Source organism: Trachinotus anak, unplaced genomic scaffold, assembly GCF_046630095.1.
Source record: "Trachinotus anak isolate AG129_WGS33_773 ecotype Australia unplaced genomic scaffold, CSIRO_AGI_Tana_v1 ptg000010l, whole genome shotgun sequence".
In the NCBI taxonomy this organism is placed as follows: Eukaryota; Metazoa; Chordata; class Actinopteri; order Carangiformes; family Carangidae; genus Trachinotus; species Trachinotus anak.
In genome coordinates this window covers 21,356,519-21,380,636 of record NW_027273861.1, presented here as the reverse complement: position 1 = coordinate 21,380,636, position 24,118 = coordinate 21,356,519, and the positions used below count along the sequence as shown (strand labels likewise).

The window sequence follows — 24,118 nt, the reverse complement described above, 5'->3', positions numbered from 1 at the left end:
CAACTACTGACTCACATTTTTTTCAATCCTTGATGGTTTCAATAACTCAGGTTCTTGATAACCTCATCAGTCATCCCGGATCAAATCCTCTTTCCGTTCTTGTAATGTGTATATCTTTCTGGCCCTGACCCAGTGTTTAATAGTTGTTTTTCCAGTCTCTCACTAACACCTGCCCCTCCTCAGCAATAGAGAAGTGTAGCTACACATCTGTTGTCCATCCATCATCACCTTTTGTCTAAAACCCATGTACCCATATGACAGACGCTGTTGCTTCAACAAATGAATGCACCTCCTTTGTTTTCTTTTACCATAAATTACAGGAGAAAGTGTTTTTAGCCCCCCCAACAACCGTAATTGAAAATACATCACATCAGAAAATACGAGGTGCAGCTAATGCAGCTACAACCCTCTGACCAACACTTTCTTCATCTCCGTGCACCAAGATGCAAAAGTGATGGATTATGCCACAGCCGCAACCGAGTGGAAAATCAATTTTCCCCAGAGAAAACGTTTCTCTTACATACATTATCATATTTCACGCTACATGGCACAGACTGAGATGTTTTATTTTCAGATTTTCGATTTTGCTCGTGGCAAAGCAGAAGAGGACTCATGATTAAAAAATGGGGGAGCTGGTTAACGAGGTGAGGAAAATTTAGAACTTCAAAGCCAGAGCCGGGTGGCACCGAATTGGGAAAGAGTTTGTACCCAAACAGCCTTTTCTGCTCATTAGAAGAGAATGAGAAGGGGAGACGAGTACAACTTTACACTACACATGGAGTCTAGCCTCCACCTGGATGTTCAATTACAAAGGGGTGCAGGTCTGAAATCTGTTTCCATTTTCAAAAAGGATATTCTCACAAATATCTCTCAGTGGACAAACACTATCTCCTAAATTAATTGAACTCAATAAGCAGACAATAAGCGTCTCTCATTTAGTCAAATACTGTATATAGAGATTCTGAAATCAAGCAATTAGCAAACCAAACACTGTTAGATCAGTACCACTTACAAACAGAATATCAGACAGAGATTTAGAAAGGGAATCAGAAACAGGAAATACATTGCCTCAAAATGAGAATACAAATGAGCTGAGTGCCTCTGTGGTGCCAGAACAGATACATGCCAGAGTCCTCAGATAAGCAGCCTTAGAAAAACAAGGTTATCAGATGATGAATACAGTCTCTGTTTTTCAGGTGATTATAAGATGGGTCTAACAAAGAATAAATGTTTAATCTTTTAAGAATAAATTAAGACAATAAATCGTCCTTTGGGAGGAAAATATAACTGTATCATACGGTGATGAATTGCTTTTAATTATGTGGTATTTTTTTCTGCACTAACACGGTTTGTAGTTAAGTGTCGATGTTTTGTTTTTGGACTGTCCTGGATACAGTTAATAATAATGGTTCTGTTTTTCATTTGAATGAAAAGAACTAGGTCATAGTGCATAATATCTGACAACAGGACCAGTGTTATTGCTTATTGTCATTATACAGGACTACAAACAGATGCCTGAAGACTTTCCTGCTTTTTTACTGTTAGTTTTTGATTTGTAAATTTCAGACATCTACTATTAAAATGTGACCAGTAGAGCTGTGGAACAGGAAGAGTTCCACGGTGTTGGGCAACTCTTAACATGTGAGCATTTCCATGGCTTGAGTGGGGATGAAATTAGTGCAAAACATGAGCAACTACACAAAATATCATAAAATCAAAAGGTGCAGGCCTACATGAATACTTCAAGGAGAGAAGTCAATGACATCTCCAAAGTAGGATTTCAGTAAGAAACTATGAATTATGAAGCATAAAATTCTGTCTCATGTGCTGCTAACATCAAGCAAAAGCTAAAGATTATGCTTTTTGTAGAATACTGAAAACATCTTTGGCTGTTGAATTCAGTTCACTTTCAGATTTGGGATCACTCTCAAATTAATTTTGCAACTGTGGTGCAGTGTTGTGATTTGTTGCATCTGACTGGCTTCTTCTCAGAACCAAAGCTGAAAACTGATATTCACAGCACAAACCTCCAGTATTGTTAGATTATCCTGAATGCTCCTCAGCTCCTTTGATTGGGACTGTCGAGCATCTCATTAGAATAAGACTTTCAAAATGGAAATTCACAACAGTAAAACAAGAATTCATGGCATTTCATCATATCACATCACATCACATCACATCACATCACATCACATCACATCACATCACATCACATCACATCACATCACATGACAAGAGTAAACAAGTTGGCATATGAACAGATTCCACTTGTTAAGACATATGTTTGGTCACTGTGCTTCAAACCCTCAGCCTTTATCTAACAGGATATGCATGCATATCAAACATGCTTGTCAAAGATAATCTAGCATGTTCATGGCCACACAAATAGAAAGCCATTGTCTCAGGCCCTTGTCTCCACTGTGAAATGTTTGCTTTGGCATCAGAAAACTGGGAGTGCTGGGAGGTTTCCATATAAACATACTGAGGTCTTTGCTTTGAAGTCTCTCCCTCTCTACCTCCTTCTCCCTCTCTGGGTCTTTAAGAAGAGATAAAGCCCTTGGTCTTTTTCTCTAGCAGGAATCTTAAGTTACTTACTTATTCCCAGCCCACACTGGTTATTGCAGAGATGGATGACTTCTATTAGACAGTGAGAGACAGAATGAGGTGAGTTGAGCAGGGGTTTCGCCACACAGAAGCAGGTAGCCCCCATAGGACATATCACTTTGATAGATTTGTGGTCGATGAGATTTTAGGATTCAGCTGCAACACAGAGGGGGATGGGGAGGCTGAAATGATGTCCCCACTGTTCGGCTAAGCATATCCCAGATCATGAACATCTGTGTGTGCATGTGTGTGTTTAGTCCTCTAATGTGTGCACATACTGCATCCTCTCAAGCTGCTGTAAATGTGGCCTATGTGCACTGTTTGTGTTTCTGCTTGTTTGTGTGTGTTGAGCATCTTTGAATGTGACGTACGCTGATGCCGCAGCAGTCACAGCATCTCCCCACTACCTCTGGGGCAAACAAACCACACCGCTGTCAATATGAAAATCAAGGGGCTACATTTTGCAGCAGGGCTGAAGGAGGGTTGGTCAGGAGCCGATGAAAATGCTTACAGCACAAGATCAAAAGCACTTAAGAAAAACTTTGGTTAATTAAAACGATTGCACAGACGTGCTCAGAAAGACAAGTGCAGGGAGGCCGCACTCCTTCCACAGAAATTAATAGAAATCTTGTGTTGAAAAGCTCCATGAAATCCTCTAGAAAATACAAAATATACCACACTGACACCCTGGCTAATGATATCTCGGCTGGCAGCAAGAAAGGAAGAAAATTAAAAGCGCTGTTGTCAAAATGAGTCCAATCTGTGCACTACAGGCGTGTCCAATAATTAACATCCCCTCATCTCCATCTTGTCTGCCAGTCAGTTCTCCTCCCTGTCCTTCTTTAGCTTGTGATTACATCTATTCACTTTGATTCATTTCACTCTTCAGGGTCATTGTTTTACCCCTCTCTCTCTCTTTCTTTGTCTGTGATATCCCTTGATTCTCATTTCTGCTTTTCTCAACCTTCCCGAATTTCTTATTTTCCCATCATTGATAAAAAAAAAAAAAGGGTCAATCACAACTGAAAAGTGAATTTCGTGTGTGCATGCTTGTGAAAGAGGTGCCGCTAGGACTGTTTTTAGTTAGTGTTTTTAGTTAGTGAGCTTAGTGTGGTTGCAGACGTAGTTTAGTTAGTTTAGTCAAAAGACATGGTTATACTGTATAATTGACTCATGTCTTACAATTATCTTGAAACCATTTCATTTGTGGAGCATTTGAAAGTGGATTGATTTTATTCTAACTCATTTATTTTATATTAACAGTAGTCCCATTCTGGATATCCACAGAGTACATTTTAATTTATAGTTACAGTGTAGTTGTGGTGTCAGATTGCACTTGTTGATTGCTTCTCATCATAAAGCTGGCCATGTCCTAGAAATCACATGTATATGCAACATTATAATGTTTTCTGTTAAATTGATATGGATTTATTATTAATTTGAAACTAAACGATCAGAAAAATGTTCATAGACAGCATATTTGTTTTCATTTTTGGTTGGATTAATGTGTTTAATTACATTTAACTAAAACCACTGCAACGATGATCATGCTGTCAATGATTGCATTGCCACCCTAGTAATACTTGCGTGGCTCCGTGTTCATGTACTTTAGTAGTGAGCAGAAAGTTTGCAGTGGACATATTTTTGTTAAATGTGTGCTAATGAAAAGGAGACTTTCTTCATCTTCCTAAATGTTGTATTCACTATGAACAATCTCCACTTTACGTTTGAACAATCTCCACTTTACGTAAAGTAAACACAAACAACCAGTCTCAATTCTTTCAATCCCCATGTGGTACCTCTGTGGATTTATTGGCTCCGACACTTACACTTTTTGATTTGGCACACGTCAGCCGTGGAAGCTGTGTGCGTAGGCTCTGTAGCTACAGTAAAACCACTTAATGTAAAACTATAAATCAAGCTTTATACTCAGACAGAGAAGGATTAAAGCTTCCTCTCTTTTAGAATCTCCGGCTCTCTGGTCAGAGGTCAGACCCTTGTGTTTCTCCAGTCCTTTGACTATTTATAATTGCTCTTATTCCCCATAATCACTCTGTGACTCTCTTTATCTGTCAGTCTCTTCCTTCTGAGGCTCATTCAGCCTCAACCATTATTTTATATGCACCACTGAAATAACCCCATACATAAACAATGCCCGGTCAACATCTGTTGCGTTGTACCCGGCAGACCTCGTTCCTCATGCATGTCCAATATCGCTTTGCTGTTCTTTGTCAGTCCATCTGCCTGCAGTACTCTGCTGTATTTAGTGTGCTTCCCAGTGTGGTAACAAAGATGATGGGAGAAGAGGAGAAAATCATAAAAAAGACGTACAGGTGGTGAGACAGGGAGGTTAAAGAAATTAAAGGCTTCAGTCTTGACTCTTCTTGTCATAGCCGTAGGCAGCTGTTGTCTACAATGCCAATAAACAAACCTCTTCCCTTTGGTTGCTCTTCATCTTCCAGATTAGTTTGACACTCTGGCTTTTTAAGATAGGGAACTATGGAGGGTGTCAAGAAAGATAAGAGAGTGAGTGTGACATGCAAAAAGGGCCGTGAGCCAAACTTGAACCCTTGATTTCACGTACATGTTGGGAAGCTCAGCCGGCTGAGTCACCAGCGCTGCCTCCTTTTACACCTCCTTCTTCTTCTGTCTAGTCTCTGCCCAACTTTTTTTTTTTTTTTTTTAATTTTCTCCTCTCTCCTCTCGAACTGATAAAAAAACATTGAGTAGGAGTAAAAAGCCTGAGTCTACATTCTTTTTGTTTACATGTTGCTGGAACAAGACCAGGAACAAATTCCCACAGAAGACAGTTTATTTACCCAAAGAAATTATTTCCATTGTTATCAGCAATTATGCAAATCCCCAAAGCCAACATGTGGCCCCAGTTTTTAGAAATTCAAAGCATTTTGTTTGAATTATAAAGATTTATGTACATGCTATCATGCGGTTTTCCTTTTTTAACTCAAAGGAAAATATTGCACTCACACAAAGGAGTCCCTTAGGGCAGATAAAGATGGGTCTGCTTTGTGTGAGCAATACTCAGTGGTCTAGAGCAGGAGTATTTTGGGTTATGAGACAAGTATATGTTGTATAAAATCTTGTTTCTTCTTCATAGCGTTTAAACATCTTTACTGCATGATTACGGCTCACATCTGATGTCTGTGAGGCCTTTTCTTGGTATTCATAACATTTTGTTGTCATAGCTGTCAAATCTTGTCACATGTAACACATTACTCCTGTAGCCTGAACACCAACGGAATAGATTTAACCCCTTTGGCATCAACACACCTCTGACCCCCAACGCATCACCCCCCCTCCCCATTTTCACTTATGTAAGGAGAGATTCCTGGGAATTGTTGAGACAAGGTCGTGACCCCATGTAGCTTCCTTTCAGACTCAACAAATTGCCTGTGCTGAGAGCCGAGGCAGCCTCCTGGCTAACACTGCTGTTTTCCACTTGTATAGTGTGGCACACAGTATGCTCAGATGTGCCTGGGGATAGTTGTAGTTGTAGTTACAAATGTAAACAGAAATCTACAACCAACCTTATTACTGGGTGTAATTTCATTGGTAGAAAATTCCTTATCCTCCAATGTGGGCTTAATCCGGCTGCTTTTGTTTTCTTTTTCTTTTTTATGATTGGATGTTATTCCCATATTTTTGTCCATTATTACTATTAGCCATGTTAACATTTTAATCCTCATTTCAGTTTCGAAGGGGGCGATCTACAGTGATAGAAGATTTTATCCATATGTAATTTTACTTCATGACATTTTATATTTTCTGGAAAATCAATCGAGATTCTATTTACAGTAACATGATCTGGCTATGTTGTTTTTGGTTAATTGAGCAAATTAAATACTGGACAAATTAAGGTACTTTATGACACTGATAATCAAAATATCACATTGATCACTGAAAATCATGGAATATATTCAATATTCCCAATACATCGGCCCTTCTCATTGATCGGCAGCACAGTTTGAGATCCAGAGAAGTTACCAGCATATAGTCAGCATTACATCTCTGGCAGTTACAAACTTACCCAACCCTGTCTTTGTTGGAGATTTTTTTCATATTATAGACACTGGCACAACATCAACTTGAGTGGAAGCATTTGCCTTGTAAACATTTCGACAACTACTTCAAATCAAACAACAAAACACATTATTTCTAACTTCCGTCTAGACAACACATACACAGGCTTTTTGGGCAGGATGATATTTGTGACACAAATCTGTTTTATGATGGGACAAGGCTTTGGTCAAGGATTGATCCTGGCTAGGTTTGGAGAAAGACACAACCGGTTTAATTACATTCAACCAAAACCGTTTCATTTCCCTCTTAACCGCAGACATGACCCTGCTGCTGTTGTTAGCAGCTTCATTCATTCATTGAAAAAAATGCCTCTGAACTTGATCCTTTTATGTTTCCTGCAATATTTGCTGCTGCACTTTAGTTGTATATAAACATGGTTTCTAGAAGACACAGTTGTCTTTGCAGCTGTTGCTTTCTGTCCATCTCACAACATGATGAATAAACTTGCCAAGAGTTGAAATCCACTTTAGTTAGTTAATCAATCACAGTCAGCTTCAGGGTTTGTTTCGGGAGGTATACTATCATCATGTGGTAATGTAGTCTACGACGGGACTGTTCTGAACTCCACAACAAGGCCACTGCTTCCCATTGATGCCTGTATAGCATTGCATTTGTTTACATGGACAACTTACACCTCTCCCCCTATAGACTGGAGGGCGAGATGCATTGGCTGTCTGTTCTGGTCATTGTTTGGGCTTCGGTCGCTGTCGGGCTGATTCATGGTCAGGAATAAACACAGTCAGATATGACGACAGAGACAGAAATACATGATGTGCTGCTATAAAGAGAGTAAAACATTGATAAAATAACAGACACGTGAACACTGTCTCTCTACTTTGTTCCTCCTGCGTTTTCTATCTGTGATTTCTTGGCCGTAGTGATTATCAGTGATATTAGAGCCCAGCCTGTGGTCTGTGCGGTCTCTCGCCCCCACAGGTCGGCAGAGTTCAGCCCTACAGGAAGAGGCTGTCTGTGGGAGAGAGCAGACCAAAGCCACAATCGGGTTATTGCTTAGCCCTGCTTCACCCACACTTCATGATAAAACTCTTCTCTTTATCTCTTCTATCTCTGTCTTTCCTGAAATCTTTTTGTCTTACGAATCTGGGTTCTCTTTTTTTTTCTCCAGTTTTCTGTTTTATAAACTTTGTCCCTGTCCCTCCAAATCAGATGACCCCCTAAGAAAGACAGAGAGAGACAGTAAGATTGAGTGACACTGGGTGATAAATAAAAACAGATCTCATTTAGGGAGGGAGACAGACAATGAGAAACTAATGCCAAAGTTCCACTGCTGCTGCCCTCAGCCACTGGAAAGCGCTTCTTCCAAAAATCAATGAAAGCTGATCACATTGTGATCGAGCTTCGGATGCATCGTTTCACACCTGATGGAAACGTGCAAGCTCAAAAATCGCCCGGATTAAATTCCTGATGGCTTGTGCACATCTTCATCTCCATCTAGTGCACTGAACCAGCAAGGAATAGAATTGATTTTGTTGTTTTACAGTTTATTGACTCAGATAAAAAAGGAGTCATAAAATTCACATAAGATATCATGCTCACTTAAAGACGGGCTGCAGTGCTTACAAAGTTACAAACACTATCCAAAAGCCAATTTATTTCAAGTGCTTGGCCGTAGTTTGTCGATGTGTTGCAGAATTTCTAGCTCAGATTTTGTTTACATTTTGAAGAATGAAAAAAAAAAAAAAAAACACCAAAGCTGTTGTTATGCACACTGTTGACTATGGTACAGATACTTCCCTGCTCTATTTCCCTTTCAAAACAAGGCTGTCTGCGGCAGCTAGAACAACACATTGTTAGTAGAATTTGTAGGTTATGGTGACTCTTCTGATGAGAGTCTGAAATGACATGACGCACCAGGGAAATGTACTATTATGAAATACAAAGGAAAGCATCTGGGCAAGTCAGAATGTATAAGGAGTAAGAGAAGCATACAGAGGAAGACTGTGGCTCAGACAAGAATTGTGTCTCTGTGTCTTTTCTGTGTCCACTCGTTCTGTTTCCCTTTTGTCCCTCCGAGCTTCTTTTCCTGCATGCCGACAGGGAGGCCTTTTCTCTCTGCATTAGTTTCGCCTCCTTGTCAGCCTGCGCACTTACACAGGGATTACACCTACATGTAGAGCAGAGAAAAGGCTGCAGAATGAGAAATGACTGAACTACGGTGCAGTGTCCCCGTGATTTTAGAGGGAAAGTAGAGGGCAGCACACATTAGCTTTTGCATACTCTTACAATGCAACAATGCATTTTCTCATTATGTTTAAATGTCAGGCAACTATGCAAGAAAGGCTGCATTTACTTTTTTGTAATTATGGATTTCAGTCAGCAGTCTAATATCTATCTGACTTTTTTTGGCTATTTTCTTTCTATTTTGTTTCTATCTCTCTTTTTTTGGCCTCATGTACACACACATGCACACACAGCGCTCACCACAGTTCAGGTCATTTCCACTTGAGCAGTGAGGTGTGCCCTGTACTTAGGTCAGTGGATGTCTGTTTCAGTGTATAAACAGTCTTTTCCCTGCCTGAAGGCCTTATCAGCAACTGGCCTTCCTCAGGATGTCTGCCAGTCCTGGCCCCAGCTACATAGACACACATTCCCACACACACACGCACACACATAAGTTCACAGTGGAAAATCCTGGTCATAGCTTGATTAGTGAATCCATCTTAAAACCATCTTAATGGTGATAATATAATTATAACTGCGTCATTTGCCATGACTCATTTTGCATCCGAGCCTAAAATAAAACAGGAGAAATCCTCACTCTTTGAATACTTTGCTATTTTTCTTTGTGCAGCGTCTTGCTAGCTGGATAAATTTTGCTTTCCTGCTCATTGAAAAAGCTAAAATAACAAGAGCTGTACTTCCTTTCACTCCTGGCTGATTTATAACATTCAAAAAGTGTTTAGAATGAATATCATGCCATGTCGCTGCCTCTGTCACCCCCACCTTGGCATACACAAAGCAACGCACAGTCACCTACACAAAAAGAAAAGAACAGAAATTTTGACCTAAGAGAAGAGGTTTTGTTGAAGTTGCACAGGCTAAAAATCCACTGGTATCTGCATGCAGTGCATAGTCAAAGAGTGTACGTTGAGTGTTGTTCTTAGCTCTGTGCCTATGTGTGTGCTTTCCTTGAATGAAAAAAGAAAAAACATTCAGGAGGTGACAGCCACTGATATCAGCAGTTGGTGATACAAAGGTAGTCTAGTCTATATATGGTCTGGAACGACCAGTTTTCCACTTCCAGTCACAGATAGCTGGTGCTGTGTGTGTGTGTGTGTGTGTGTGTGTGTGTGTGTGTGGGTATCTAAGCAATGATGTATGGCTTCAATAAAATGTGCCCACACCATCTGTTCAAAACATTGAAAAATCAGTTTGAAAGATGTGGTGATGTATCTGCTGAACATAAAATATAAATACAGCATGTACATTATTTACTGATAAATGAAGCACACTGTAAAACTATGAAAAGCATGTCAAGCCTAAACACTGTCAAATAGGATTTAACTGAAATGTTATGTACCCCCAAGCATAACATGTTCTCATTTGTGAATGTTTACATATAACTGTTACTGGATTAAGATGGTTTCCAGGAGAAATGTCTCTGAATCTGAGTGATACTCGATGTTTTTTTTGTTTTTTTTTGATCATACTGTACATATTTGTTCAGTTTCATGCATCATCCAGAATATCCTCCTCATGTATCTTTCATATTTTAAAACTCAATTCTAAACTGTCCTGCAATTCAAAACACAACCACAGTTGCACTCGGCAAATTTATGGTATAAATGGATGCACATTTCTAGGCCCTAGTGTCATTACACAGACAAAACAAAAAGTTCACATCCTATAACTGATAATGTGTTAGTCAATTACATTCTCTACCATTTTTGTGCTTGTGTATTTAGTTCATTGTGAGACGAAAACTTTTACTTCCAGAAGGCTTCAAGCTGTTGGATATGATGAAGTTTCAGAAGTGTGAGCTTTGCCAGTAAAAACAGTAATTGGCTTTTTGCACTTGCACCCACTCAGACACACACACGCACACACATGCTGCAGACTCTCACAGATAACTGTGTGCTGCCAAACTCTGCATAAATTTCTAGATGAGCAGAGTAAAACTGCAACAACAGCACACAAAAGTATGCTGCGAGACATAGCAGGCATTAAGAAAGATTAGCAGGGGTAAATTCCTCACAGTGTAATGAAATTTTAGATTAATTGCTATTCCCAGAACTGAGATCATTTAAAGAACATGCATGCAAAGTCAAAATATTTGACAGTCTAACCTGATTTGAGGTAGGGTTGAAAAATTAGCAGGAGGAAAATAAGTTAGGCTGATGGTGAGTGATGACTGCAGTGCCTGTCCGTGACCGCTAACCATTAGTTATAATTATATCCTGCATATTACAAATACTTTCTTTTGCTGAGTGTTTCTCTGTAACTCCCACAGTTGTGAAAACACTCTGCATATGACTCCAAGCTGTTACACTGAAGTATATGTTTATGAGCTGTGGAGTGTACCAGTTAAAATGTTTTTAGGCTTTCACACTCACAGCCAGATACATGCAAACACATACTTCTGCAGAATCCTGAGGTGCCAGACTTTGCATAATGCTGCCCGTTGTTATTTTAACATTTTAACTGTGTGTTTTTGCCCACGCTGGAGCAGGGAGACTGCTGATAAACAACAATACAGTTTGTCACATATGTCCCACGCAGGAATGTTGGACCGCTACATTAAAGTTCTGTTTCAGGGTAAAAGTGTCTGAAGGGAGAGGGAGGTCCCCACCTACACTGTTACACCTACCTACATGTTGAAAGTCCACAAGGTAATGGCACCATGTGGTTTCTTTGGGCTGAGTTTACTGGGTCTCATTAGCTAAACCTGGACACTGAGGGGTCCCAGCCTTCAGGTAAAGTCCCTTTTTCCCACAGGTCTTCGATCATTCTCAAGTAGCCCATGTCAGATGGTTAAACAGTGTCTAAAGCCCGTCCACCCACACCTTTCCAATGTCAAATTTTGTAACTTTCTGAGTCCAACATTCATGGCCACTTTGAACAGTGGTGAGATAATATGCAGGATTTGAACTTATCTCTCAAGTTCAGTATTTTATTAATTATTTCTGCCACTTTTTGTCTGTACAAATAAGTACGACACTACAAATGCCTTCAAGGAAAGAGTGACAGTGTTCACCATTATCCATATATTTAAACCGAGACCTCCTGAGTCTGAAAAATGAAACCCACATGGAGCTGTAGAGGGGTGAATTTTTACAAAACTCACCGGTTTAAATGTTATTGAGGCTTATACCTGAGGGTGTGGCCGCTTTGACTGACAGGTGGGTGATGCCAAAAAACTGACATGAATGAGGTCTCAGCTCCACACACGCCCCACCTCTTTGGTCATTTTTGGATTAGCTGAGTCAGGTGGAGTCGGGCATCAGCTTCTGAACCACTCTTCAGAAACCTATGGGTGACGTGAAACTTTATATACAGTCTATAACTTAAACACATCTCGCTCCTCTCTATGAAGACAGACATTTCATCCCTTGTTCAAAAGTTGCCATTCAGAACAGCTATAAATATTTTTGAATTCAGAAGGTGCAAAATGCAAACTAGTTTGTTTTGAGTTTCATTCAACTCACCTTTGCCTTACTTTCTGATCCTCCAATCACAACGGAGGGGTCAGTCTTATACCCTGTATCGCTGTGGGCTGCTGCACTGAGCCACCTGTCCATTTCATACTTCATCTTACTCACTCATGAACAAGACAAAGACATACTTGAACTCTTTCACTTGAGGCAGCAACTCACTCCCAACCGTTATTTGTCTCCGTGCACATCATTTTGACATTGCATCTTCAGTTCTTTGAACATAAAGACAAGCGAGATGGACAGACAATGTTTAACTTGGACACAGAGAAATACAAGAGAAGAATGAGACTCTGGTCGTCCTAGGGGTCTGAGGTAGGATCTGATCCCTCCTGACAGGAGATGGTTCATGTGATCGGCAAGAGGGAGGCTTAACCCTCTAGGCTGCATCACACCCTCTCTCAGTCCACTGCTTTAGATGAAAGGATGTGAGCTGATTTTAAGCAGCATGTAAGACATATAGGCAGAGTTGAGGATTTAGCCATTGAAGCTGTGAACATTGTCTTAAGTTTATGTCTGACAAAGGTTCACTGTGTAAGTGAACACTCTTAAGGAAGAAACGTTGTCTTCTTTTATCATTTTTGAAATAAAAAAAATGTGTTGGCCTAAAGCAAGAATGTTCTGCATACAGAAAGCTTCTTTCAAGCTAGTGCTAAAGATCCAAAACAATATTTAACTCCTGTTCATGCCAGTCAGACCAATTTTATCATATATAATGTGCAATATATTCCACCGTTCAATGTATACTCATACAAAGCAAGATACAGAGTATCAAGGTGCTGGACTGTGTGGTGCTCTATGTCTAGCTCATCAGCATCACAATATGACTCTCCCACACATCGTCACATGTTCTGCTTCTGATAAACTTCCTTAGTCATTACACACAGCACCATCGAAGTAAGCAAACTGATTTGTGACACAGTTTAAGTGCAAATTAGCAGTTAAGCTATTAGCAGTGTGAGTGTCAGTTGTTGTCAGTGTCGTGAACCCAAAACCTTACTGTTCTCCCTCCAGTCTTAATTAAAAATAAAGCTCGGAACAGGAGTTAAATATTGTTTTGGCCTCAGACAACATCCACATAGACTGGTTTGATTTAGAGGCCTGGCATTGCTACAGCAGTGCCATATATCCATATAAATATTTCATGTGCCCCATATATCTGTACGGCACGTCAGGCCAAAGTGTGCAGGCTATATTTTACAGCGGCTGCATGCTTGCGGCTGAGCTGTTTTAGGGTAGATGTTTGCTTTTCAAAATGTGTTCCACACTCACACAAACACTAAGAGGAGAATTAGCTCTGGTGGTCTGAGAGATTGGTGCAGGAGTGAGATAAGAGATAGGAACCATTAGAGTGGGCAGTTAGCCTATTTAAAGGCAGTTAATTATTTACCTCATTTACACTTCAGAACCAACTGGGCTAGCTAGGGTTTACTCGTTAGAAGGCTTTCTGTTATTGAGCTGGACAGGGCTAACTAGGCCGTTTACTCTTTGAATTTCACAGAGACGATACCTCAGTGAAAGGTAGTGTTGATCCAGTGTGGCACCTGGTCAAAGCAGGCCTCATGTGTCCCTGTGGCAGCACAGGGTTGACCTGAAGTCCTCCAGTAATAATTAGAGTGGTGCATGGTGGGAGTTCACTGTAGGGCAGGCCGTGTGCCTGCAGGCTAAACACACAGACACTAAGATACACGCGCACATACCCTGGAAACACACATGGGTGCACACACCAGTAGATGCATGAACGAACACAGACCCATACACAGAGAGTTGGCATACACACAAGCGCACACAGCACTACTCTGCTTCATGTCTCCCTTGTGGTCATTTGCACTTCAGGAAATCCCAAACTTTACACACACACACACACACACACACAAACACACTCACATCTACACACACTTCAAGTTGCTGCACTATCAGCGCATACAGAGAGGCAGTAGTGGTTGATTAAAGTGTTTGTGTGTGTCTGTTTATGGTTTTGTGTGTGCGTGTTCGCTGTTGAGCCCATTTATCTTTTTGGGTGTTATTTTTTTCTGGGCCAGTTGGTTGCAGTGGGCAGGCTGCTGAATCTATCATACTAAAAGAGCCGATAGTCTGACCAGCTAGACAGCCTCTCCTCTTCTCCACCCCTCCTCAGCGCCACCGTCTGCCAACACCTCCACCCCTTTCCCACCCGTTTTTTTTTTTTTTTGTTTTGTTTTTTTCTTTCTTTCTCTGCTGAGGTTAAAAGAGAGACAGGGTCAGTTGCACTCACAGAGACAGGAAGGACAGGAGGTGACAGGAGCTGCATGGCAGGTGAGAGGCAAACCACCCCATGAGAATTTACTCCTTTTTCTGACTCATCCTCCCATTTTTTTATGTCGTTTGCTTGTGCTCTTTCATTATTTTTTCTCAAACAATTTTCCTCTCTCATGAACAGTTTGATCTCTGGATTTCCCTAATGTCATCTGTCATAATTCAATTTTGTTTACTTCACATTGCTCATCCTCCCTCCTTTGATCTGCTACCCCTCACCCCTCTCTCTCTTTTCTCACTCCCTCTTTCCCTGTCTATTTTTTGCAGGGTAGAACATAGGTCACATGTGTTTGCGTGGGATGTGTGAGAAGGAGTGTGAAAGAGGGAGTGTGGATGTGTTTGTATGTATGTTTGCAGAATGTTAGCACGGCTCACACCGCTTTGGCAGCTGACACAATCTGGAAGGAATAAGTGGGCAGGTCGACAATCAGGCAACACGCAGGCACGCGCTCAGCTGTTTGCACGAACACACACACCAGCAACACAGGGAATGAGCATTGAGCTACTCAGTGTGGGCAATCAGCCACCTCCTTTTTTCCTATTTTAATGTATGTGCCTCATGTCTAGTTTGTGTTCTCCGACATGTGTGTGTGTGTGTGTGTGTGTGTGTGAGATTTTCTGCTGAGCCGAGCTGGAAGCCTGTCATCACGCTAAGATCAATAGAGTGTGAATTTATAAGTGCTGATTTCTTCCCAGATCTGTCCTGCCTGCTCTGCAGACCGTACTGCACCGCCATCGCCTACATGGCTTTACACTTTGTTGGTGTCAGGCAGACTCTTTATCACCAGGAGGTGTGTGACCATGTGGGCGAATAAAATGTGTGTTTGCATGCACAAATGTCTTATTTCATGTTCATCCAAGTGTGTTAGAATTTCCAGCTTGCAAGCTTGCATGCAAGTGTGTGTGTCGTGTGTGTGTGTGTGTGTGTGTGTGTGTGTGTGTGTGTGTGCGCGTGTATCTTCTATTTTGGCTGTGTAAGTAGAAATTGGTAATTAATGAGCAAGGGGACCCGGATTTATTTATAACTCATGTTTCTGTGAAAATGTGTTAACACATCATCTCAGACTTGCTTACACTGTACATTTGAATATTTTATACATGTTTGGTGTTTGTGTGTTTGTGTGTATGTGTGTGTGTGTGTGTGTGTGTGTGTGTGTGTGTGTGTGTGTGTGTTTGTGCGTTGTTTTTACCTGTCACAGCGAGTGAACATGGAGGTAATGCAACATGGCAGCCCTGTAAGTGATCTAGTATTCTATGGCAATGTACAGCACACCTTCTCCCTCCTCTGCCCCTCTCTTCTTTTTTTATCTTCTTACCAACCATCCTCCCTCTTTTCTCACACATCTAACAAATTGATTCCCTTTTTTTCCTCTTGCTCTCTCTCTGTTTTATCTCTTTTCAGCCTCCTTTAACAGCTCTGACTGTTGACAGGAATAGTCAGATATCCCACATGCTAATTAGCGGTAGCAGTTACTTCTCCATCCTCATTAACTTCCATGAGCGGAAGTAGCCATAATGCAAACGTAGCTGCAGCTAGAAGGGGTTTGCTGCCCGCTCCAATGAATAATAGATGGTGTGTCACTTCCTTTATCGCTGGTGAAAGCAGGCAGCTGCTCCTAATGCTGAAATACCACTATAGGGCACAAGGACAGCCATCTGAAAAAAAGGAAGATGCTTTCATTTTCTGTGTGGTGGGTTAAAGAGATTGAGTCAGAGACTGATACAAAAAAAAACAGTTGCAGGGAGGGCATGGACGTAAGGGTTATCTGTCCTTTGACAGAGCAGGTTGGAGCAGGACAGGGGTGGTAACGCTGAGGTCATGTCTGTAACCATGGCAGATAAAGTTGAGATACTCTCCAGAGTGAACAAATTTGAAAGAGGTCAGGAAAACATTGTGTTTTGCATTGTAGGGTTGACAATGACACTGTCAGCCCGTAGTCATGGTCTAGTTCTTCTGTGTAGCAGAGATGTTAAGAAACATTTCTCACCTCACCCTGTTTTTGTATTTAAAATAGCCTGTCACATGGCACAGGTGCCCTATGACTGAGTATGAAATAGTGGTTGGATTGAGAGTCTTAATTACCACCTTGGATGGCAGGTACCATTTATGACCCACAGTTAAATCACAGTTTATACTTGTGCAGTCGCCCAACAAGAGAAGGTGACAGTGTGTAAATGGGAACACCTGGAGTGTGTGTTCAGCTCCAGTATACTGAAACACTGAATTAATGCTCACAGAAAGGGTCTGAAGTGAAAGGAAATAGCTTTAACCATGTTTTAAAACAGTCTACTGACTTCGCTCCAGCTTATTCATTTAACCAAAAAGGAAAAAAAAAAAAAAACATACACCCACATGTCAACAAAGTCAGTTTCTGAAAGTTATTCTCTGAAATGCAGGAAATGAGGCGACCACTTGTACTTTCACCCTAGCCCTGACATGGTGAAACCCAACACAGTGATATCTGCCAGCAGCATCTTCAGGTTTTTCCTTGTTGCCCAGGAAGATACACTGGAGGTCAACCTCCACATGCATCCTGTGCTTTCTCCATCTTCTTTTCGGTTATAAACTGAATCCTTGGGCTCTTTATTACTACGGAGGCAAAGGAAGCCAGCTACTGCAACTGAACAATAGAAATATAGACTTAAAAGCCATCAGTTTGAGCCTTTTGGTCTCTTTCTGTTTCTGTATACGCTGAGTTTCTATTGTTTGCCCTGAGCTTAGAAAGAAAATAATTTCTCTGCTCTCAGAAACAGAACACGCTGTTTAATGTAGGCTAAAATCAAACAGTGATAACAAGACTTTTTTCAGACTCAGGCTAATTTTCTTGTTTCTTTTGGGCTCTGCAAATACCTGATAACCACCACCTCCACCACTACTGGATGTAACCAGCTTTTCTGTTAATTTTTCCTCATATCTTTTACTATTGTACTTTGAGAACAACATCTGCTCATTATAATTGCATGCAATTTCATGTGGCACTCAAAGATGGGTTCTCTATCCAGTACAGCCCATAACCTTAATTTGTAGCTCCTCATAGAAAAAGCAGTCTGCACTGACCTATAATAAAACAGTAGCCTACTCACTGCAGCCCTGTGGAATAATTTAGCCACTGTTTAATGAAGCCCCTAGACAGGAGTTCCCGCTTTCATTTTCTCTCTGGGGTTGAGAGCCAGATGTTGTTTAGCACAAAGGGAACAATCTGGCCCCTGCTGACTACAGACAGTGTCATACTGGACTAGACCAGATCATACTGGATGAGGACTGCAAAGGAGTCTGGATGGTAAACTAGAATGGACCCAACAGAACTGGAAGGAAGACTATTAAAGGCAAATTGGCCCAAAAGATTATTCTGCTAGTACAGTATTCTTGTAATATACTATACATAGACAGAGATAATCTTAGCCTGCGGTGGGATGGACTAGAGTGTGCTCAAATAGCTCAGAGGAATTGATCTGTTCCTGCAGAGCAAACACAGACTACGCTCTGAGATATCAGATAAATGTCTCCTAGTTCTGGATGCTAACAGCGTCCATCACTTGATCTGGTTCAGCAATCAGAAACTTTCCAGCTCCCTGTTGTCTTGTCAGTGAATTTTCTCAATTTTCTCAGTTCACTGCTCTGGAGCATCTCCGTACCGTAGTATGTCATTATGCAAAACTGTCATCTGCACCTGAAACTCCCTAGATTGAACTAATTGCACCGTCAGCTGTGTCCCTCACTCACTCTTACGTCATAGGGAATGTCTCTGTAAAGGGACACGGACACAGACACAGTACAAAAGCATTAACAAACATCAAATTTTCAGTTACACAGCAACATCTATCAGAAATTTGCTAACATTAGCCACCTCAAGCTACCACAACAAGTGAAAGTATTGTGGAAAAACCACTGAATCTATTGAAACATGCACTGGTGCATTTTTATAGCTGATGAATTCAACTTTTTACTTGTATGCTATACAGGACGGACTGTACTTGTGTTGTGTGCTTTTAAGCAGGTGTACACTTGTAGGCAGCCCATGCATGAACTAATACATGACACCAATTTTACACATTGACATTTACACACCCATGTTTTCCCCCCATTTTCTTGTTCTTAGCAAGTCACTACATAACCAAAAAAATCCCCAAAACAATACAAAAATACAACAAACTAAAACATCCACCTCACCGGAAGCCCCACCATGTATCACTGTAGCTCTCACAGACAGAACAGTCACAGTTGTGGTCTTGATTGGCCAACAGCAATAACTTTTCTTATTTGAACAAGGTAAAACTGCTCAGCCAAAGCTTTTTAAATCCCGCTAACTGGCCTGATTCAATTGATTTCTCTGGTGAGGTTAGCAAAACAAGACCAAGAGTGGTGGTCGTGGTGGTCGTGGTGGTTGTGGTGGCGGTGGTGGCTAGAGTTCAGAACTGCTGTAAAAACTTTAAATTTAAAGATGTCTTCAAGTAGCCTTCAATGTTAAATAGGGGGACTTAAACACCTAAATTAGGTTGCAAAATAATCTCTGCTGAAATTGCATTCCAGTAAGATTTTGCTCCAGTAAGCACATAAGTAAAGTGTTTGGTACTTTGCATATTTATCTATGCCTGCGTGTTCGTCTGCACATGTGCTCTCTCTTGAATTTGTTTGTGTCTATCTCAGTTTTGGAGCTGGTGTATTAAGCTGGACAGTCCTGCTTATATTCTCAGGGCAGTACAAGAGTAAACAGAGATAGCTGGTCCCATGTCAGGCCTGTGATAAGGACCTGCGTTATTGTTGCTGGTCTGTCTGTTTGCCCCTACTCTGCTGCTGCTTGCAGTTCTTCACTGCTACGTTCACATTGCTGATGAACACTTGTGTTTAGAGCTGCAGCTGCAGCTGCAGCTGGTACACAGTACTTCAGTGTGTGTGAGAGATCATAATGCATTCATGCACAATTTCTTTTTTTTAATGAGATAGAGTATGAGACAGAGAATTGAAGACGGAGAGCAGGAAGAGAGGGAAACATTAACAGTAAAGCCGCTCTGCATGTAGGAGATATGAGTGTGCACAGCTGCCACTCCCATCTCTGCCTCCTTTTCACTTTCTCACCCACTGTCTCTCTCCCATCCGCCCACCTCCTGTCCCCTGCTCGCGCGCTTCAATCTTATTTCCTGTTGGCCTGTCTTCTGTCTAAGCCTGCTCAGTGTCAGTGTATTAGACTAATTCAATCTCCAGTACACAGGCACTCCAATGTAATGACCCATGACATTCAATTAATGCTGTTCCCCCTTCTCAATAGGTTGGGTCAGCAGTAATTTAATGTCTATGTGTGCACTTGTCTGGTGTGTATGTATGAATCCTCGGGTGGGTGTGTGTGTTTGTATAATTTGAAAAGGATGGCAGTCAGTGTAACCTTATTTGATATCATCAGATCCTGTATTTGTAAAAATATTAATATCTTTGGCTCTAGCTAATATCTGGATTTTCCCCACCATCAGTTTTAGTGTGTTTCTCGACGGTGTAAAGTTGTGAGTTGATTCCCTGGTTTCCAAAAGCCTCTCAAATAAACACCGATATTAGTGTGGTTGAGGTTTCCACGCTGATGACATATAAAGCCCTGGCTGTCAGTATGAGCTCATTTACTGTACTCTCATTACTCCTGTTCTCCAGGCTTTACATTACCTGTTCGTTTCCTCTCAACCAGCTGTCACACTTATTGGATTGGTGTTGACAGATTGCTGCCTGTCCTTTAGAGGCTATGCGCGTGTGATACTGTGGACTGTGTTTGTTGTTTGAACAAAGTGACTCAAAGAGACACACACACTAAAAACATACTGTGAGCAATGTACATGCACACAAACAAACAAAAAGAGAGACTAAATAAATAAGTGCTGACATGCTATTGTGGACACACATACCCGTGGCTTCCTTTTAGTCTTGTGTAGCAAATACAGTCAATTTGGATTAGCATAGCCTTTATAAGCTTTTGCGCATCGTCATTTTGACTCTAATCCAGTGTGGATCATTTATCATCAGTGATACCAGGGGCTTCCAATATTTAATAACCAACCCAACCTGGACAATCTACTAGTTATTATGCTGTAGTAACACTATGTGAATCTACAAACTCATGCCTTCCCAGTGGATGTTTATACACCGATATTATGGCTCATTGTTTATAGTAATCATCGATATTACCCTGCCGAAGCTCATCAAATACAACAGTATTCTTTTGTTGCTCTGAAGCCATCATTAGCCACGCAGGCATTAGGAGTGATTTTAATTAAAAGAGGAAACTTTAAAAATCCTACAACTACACTGTAGGGATGGTCATGTAGATTCTTTCTCATTAAGCTAATTGCTTGTAGTTCTGTCAAATCACTGATTGGTACTGTGGCTTTTTTTTTTTTTTTTTTTACAGTATCGCCATTTCTGCCACTTCTGTCTGTTCATCCCTTCCTGTTAAATCCATCTGCCACATTTAAGCTTCTATTCTTCATCTTTCTCCTCAAAACTCTTCATCCCATCTCTTTTTCTTTTCTTTCTCCTTTTATACCTCGTCCCTCTCTCTGCCCATCCTCCGTTCTGTCCCGTTCTATACCTCTTTCTTTCCGTTTTCGGTAATGACCTAATTAAGGGGGGTTTTGTTGCCTGCCCACTGTGTATAATTGCCAGCAGGGTCTCCCTGTACTTCACTCAGCAATTATGAGTGGCATTCTTCTGCTCCCAAATCAGCTAATTAAGCTTTAAGGACAGCGAGCCCATCGTAGTCACAATAAGCATCAGGAGGAGTTAGGAATGCCCGTGTTCTCCTCACTCCCGGGACACACTCAAGTAGTGGATTGAAGAATGGTTGCCATGGTAGCAATCATACAGTGTCAGATCCTGTGCAGTGGCTGTCAGTCTGTTGATCTGCATGTTTCCTTCTGTGTGTGTTTGTGTGTGTGTGTGTGTGTGTGTGTGTGTGTGCACGTGTGTAGCTGTTCAGACAACAATTCTGCTCCAGGTCACCTATTCTTTTCATTATTAAGGCTCAATCTATGAAGACAGGACAGAGGCCAAATAGAGCTTGTCACAGTTGCTGTTTAGGTCCCTGGGTGGACTGGCTGTCATTTTGATTGATTACATTGCCAGCCCATGTAATGCTTGCCTTGCAATATATCCCCACTCAGCATTGTAACTCACTGCACATCTTCTGCTTTGGCCTGGACTACCAAACTGTTGTATATCAGCTACGTCCTGTGGTGTACAAACACACAAACATGTCTAGATATGCTGCAATGGTCATCTTAATGCAGTTTTACTGTTAAAATCAGTTGCAGTAGACGATCTTAAAGTATGGGTGCCTTTTCGAAATATCATTGGGTATAAGGTCATTTGAAAATTGTCTGAACTGTTACAGAGAAAATGCCAGCTGGTTTGTGAGCACTGAGAGTCTTTATGAACTACAGTTTTTTCAGTATCACCTACTTATCGTAGATAAATGCAACATGGAGGTTCCCATTCTTTCTCCAGATATCAAAGCAGCCATTTCAAACAGGAAACTGTCTCATTAGAGAGAAGGTCTTCTTTGAGTGTAAAAATTGTATGGAAATAGAAAAATGACATATGATAGAGGAAACACCATTAAAGCACTAGTGCATTGTTGTTTTGACTCTTTGCATTGAAATAAAGCATCACTTATAAAATCTGCAGTAACTTGTAACCTAGGGGCGTAATAAAATACAATGCATGAAAACCTGGTGTTAACAGAAAAAAAAAACTGCGGTGGAGCACCTATTAAAAATAATGAAAATGCTAATTTACACTTCTGCCTCACATGTTGAAATTTGAACTCTAGCACTTATTAAACCAGCGCTTCAGGCACTCGCATGCTATGTCACTTATGTAGCAGATATTTTCTCCAGTGACACAAATTTGCATGGAAATTGTGTGAATAATATGTGCCTATTTGCTAAATAGCCTTGGAGTTGATATTTAGCTGTAAGGGCAGAAGTGTTCATTTAGTATGGATTTTAACTGTGCAGCTCATTCAAAGCTGGGCGAATTGCCTGGATTTTATTATTAGCATGGGATATTTTATTAGGAAGCTTTACATAAGCCCTTAAAAGTTTTGACCCCCCATGCTGAATTGTTTTCCATCTCACTCACCTCTACACTGCAGTAAACTCATTGTAAAAAAAAAAAAAATGGGCAAAAAGCTTTGGTTTCTTGGCAACTTCTGCTGGAACAAATGATTCAAAGTGGCACCAAATGGAACATGTTCCCTTCTTTGGGCCCATCCAGGGTTGTGTTGACTTTAAATGGCTTCGAAAGGTCTGGCTTAGCAAGGCAAATGAAATTAAGTTAATGGACATACTGGCAGTGCCTATCCCCTCATTGTTCTAGTAATATTTTTTGTTACTGTTATAACTTCGTAAACCAATTTTATCTTCAGTAGAGTAGCTAAGACTGCACAATAATGAATTGCATATTTACTACATTTATTACATTTCAGGTTTAAGCCGAACAATTCAAAAACCTCACCTTACCGCTGCTGCTGTGCAGTATACTGAACAATTCAAGGGCATCTGTTTGTCATGAATGTGCTGTTCTTTGTGCCATTAACAATTACTGCCTGCACATTTAAATTGTCTAAACTGTTCACCTTTAAACTGTTGTAAATTTTTTAGTTTAGATTTTCCTTCTTGGCAGCCAAGTTACTGTCTTACATAAATTCAATCATAAATATATATATATATATATATCTCGAATGTATTGAATATCTTATCTCAGAGAGGTAAATATTTGTTCTTTTGTTATATGTAGTCGATGACCATTTCCTCTTTTTCAGTTGATGTACTGAAAAAAGAGTTGTCATTCTCCTGTAAAAACAAGACACAGTAGAATGTAGAATTCAGAGCTGTTCAGACGATAACGATGGACAATATTTCATTTTCTCACATAGCTCTCTCATTTCTGTTCTGTTTTATCCAGGCTGTCAGCTCCAACTGTAGCAAACACAAGTCGATGACTGAGAACTCCGCCTCCCATGATGGACAAGAAAAGTGGTGTGTGCCATAAACAGTCACCTTGCTTTTAACTTGATATACCACCAATAAGATTTATCTGACTTTTCTACAACTGTAAAAACAGAAAGTAGTCATTTAGAATCATTTTTTCCTACAATAGCTGACATAAATGGTTACATAATTTAACTTCCTGTTTCTGTAAGTGGCCAAAAGCAACTACGGTTTTATTTCCTTCAGGTGATAACTGCCCCCTCTGTCTCATATTGTATTCATAAGCTGACACAGCATGAGCAGCATTTTGCATGCTGGTTAGTTTGTTTTGGCTCAATCACTGCATGATAATTACTTCCCAGTAAGTGATATGGTTTTACATAATGAAGCACCATGTGTGCAGCACAGTACAGCCTGTCAGTACAAGTGGACGAAAAGGAATAATAATGCTGATTATAATGTGCAATTTGGTTCATGTT

General features: G+C 40.7%; 1 protein-coding gene across 3 annotated transcripts in view; it reads left to right on the top strand.

Moving 5' to 3' along the window:
* Positions 1 to 24,118, top strand: part of kank4 (KN motif and ankyrin repeat domains 4) — a 74,217-nt gene that overhangs the window by 27,346 nt on the left and 22,753 nt on the right. For 2 of the 3 annotated variants that reach the window (XM_071486131.1, XM_071486129.1), the window contains exon 2: positions 23,614 to 23,687. In XM_071486131.1, coding sequence (XP_071342232.1) covers positions 23,669 to 23,687 — 19 coding nt within the window. In that variant the 5' untranslated portion in view covers positions 23,614 to 23,668. Of the gene's footprint in view, positions 1 to 14,331; positions 14,670 to 23,613; positions 23,688 to 24,118 lie in introns of those variants that run through there. The other variant, XM_071486130.1, reaches the window with a different exon arrangement.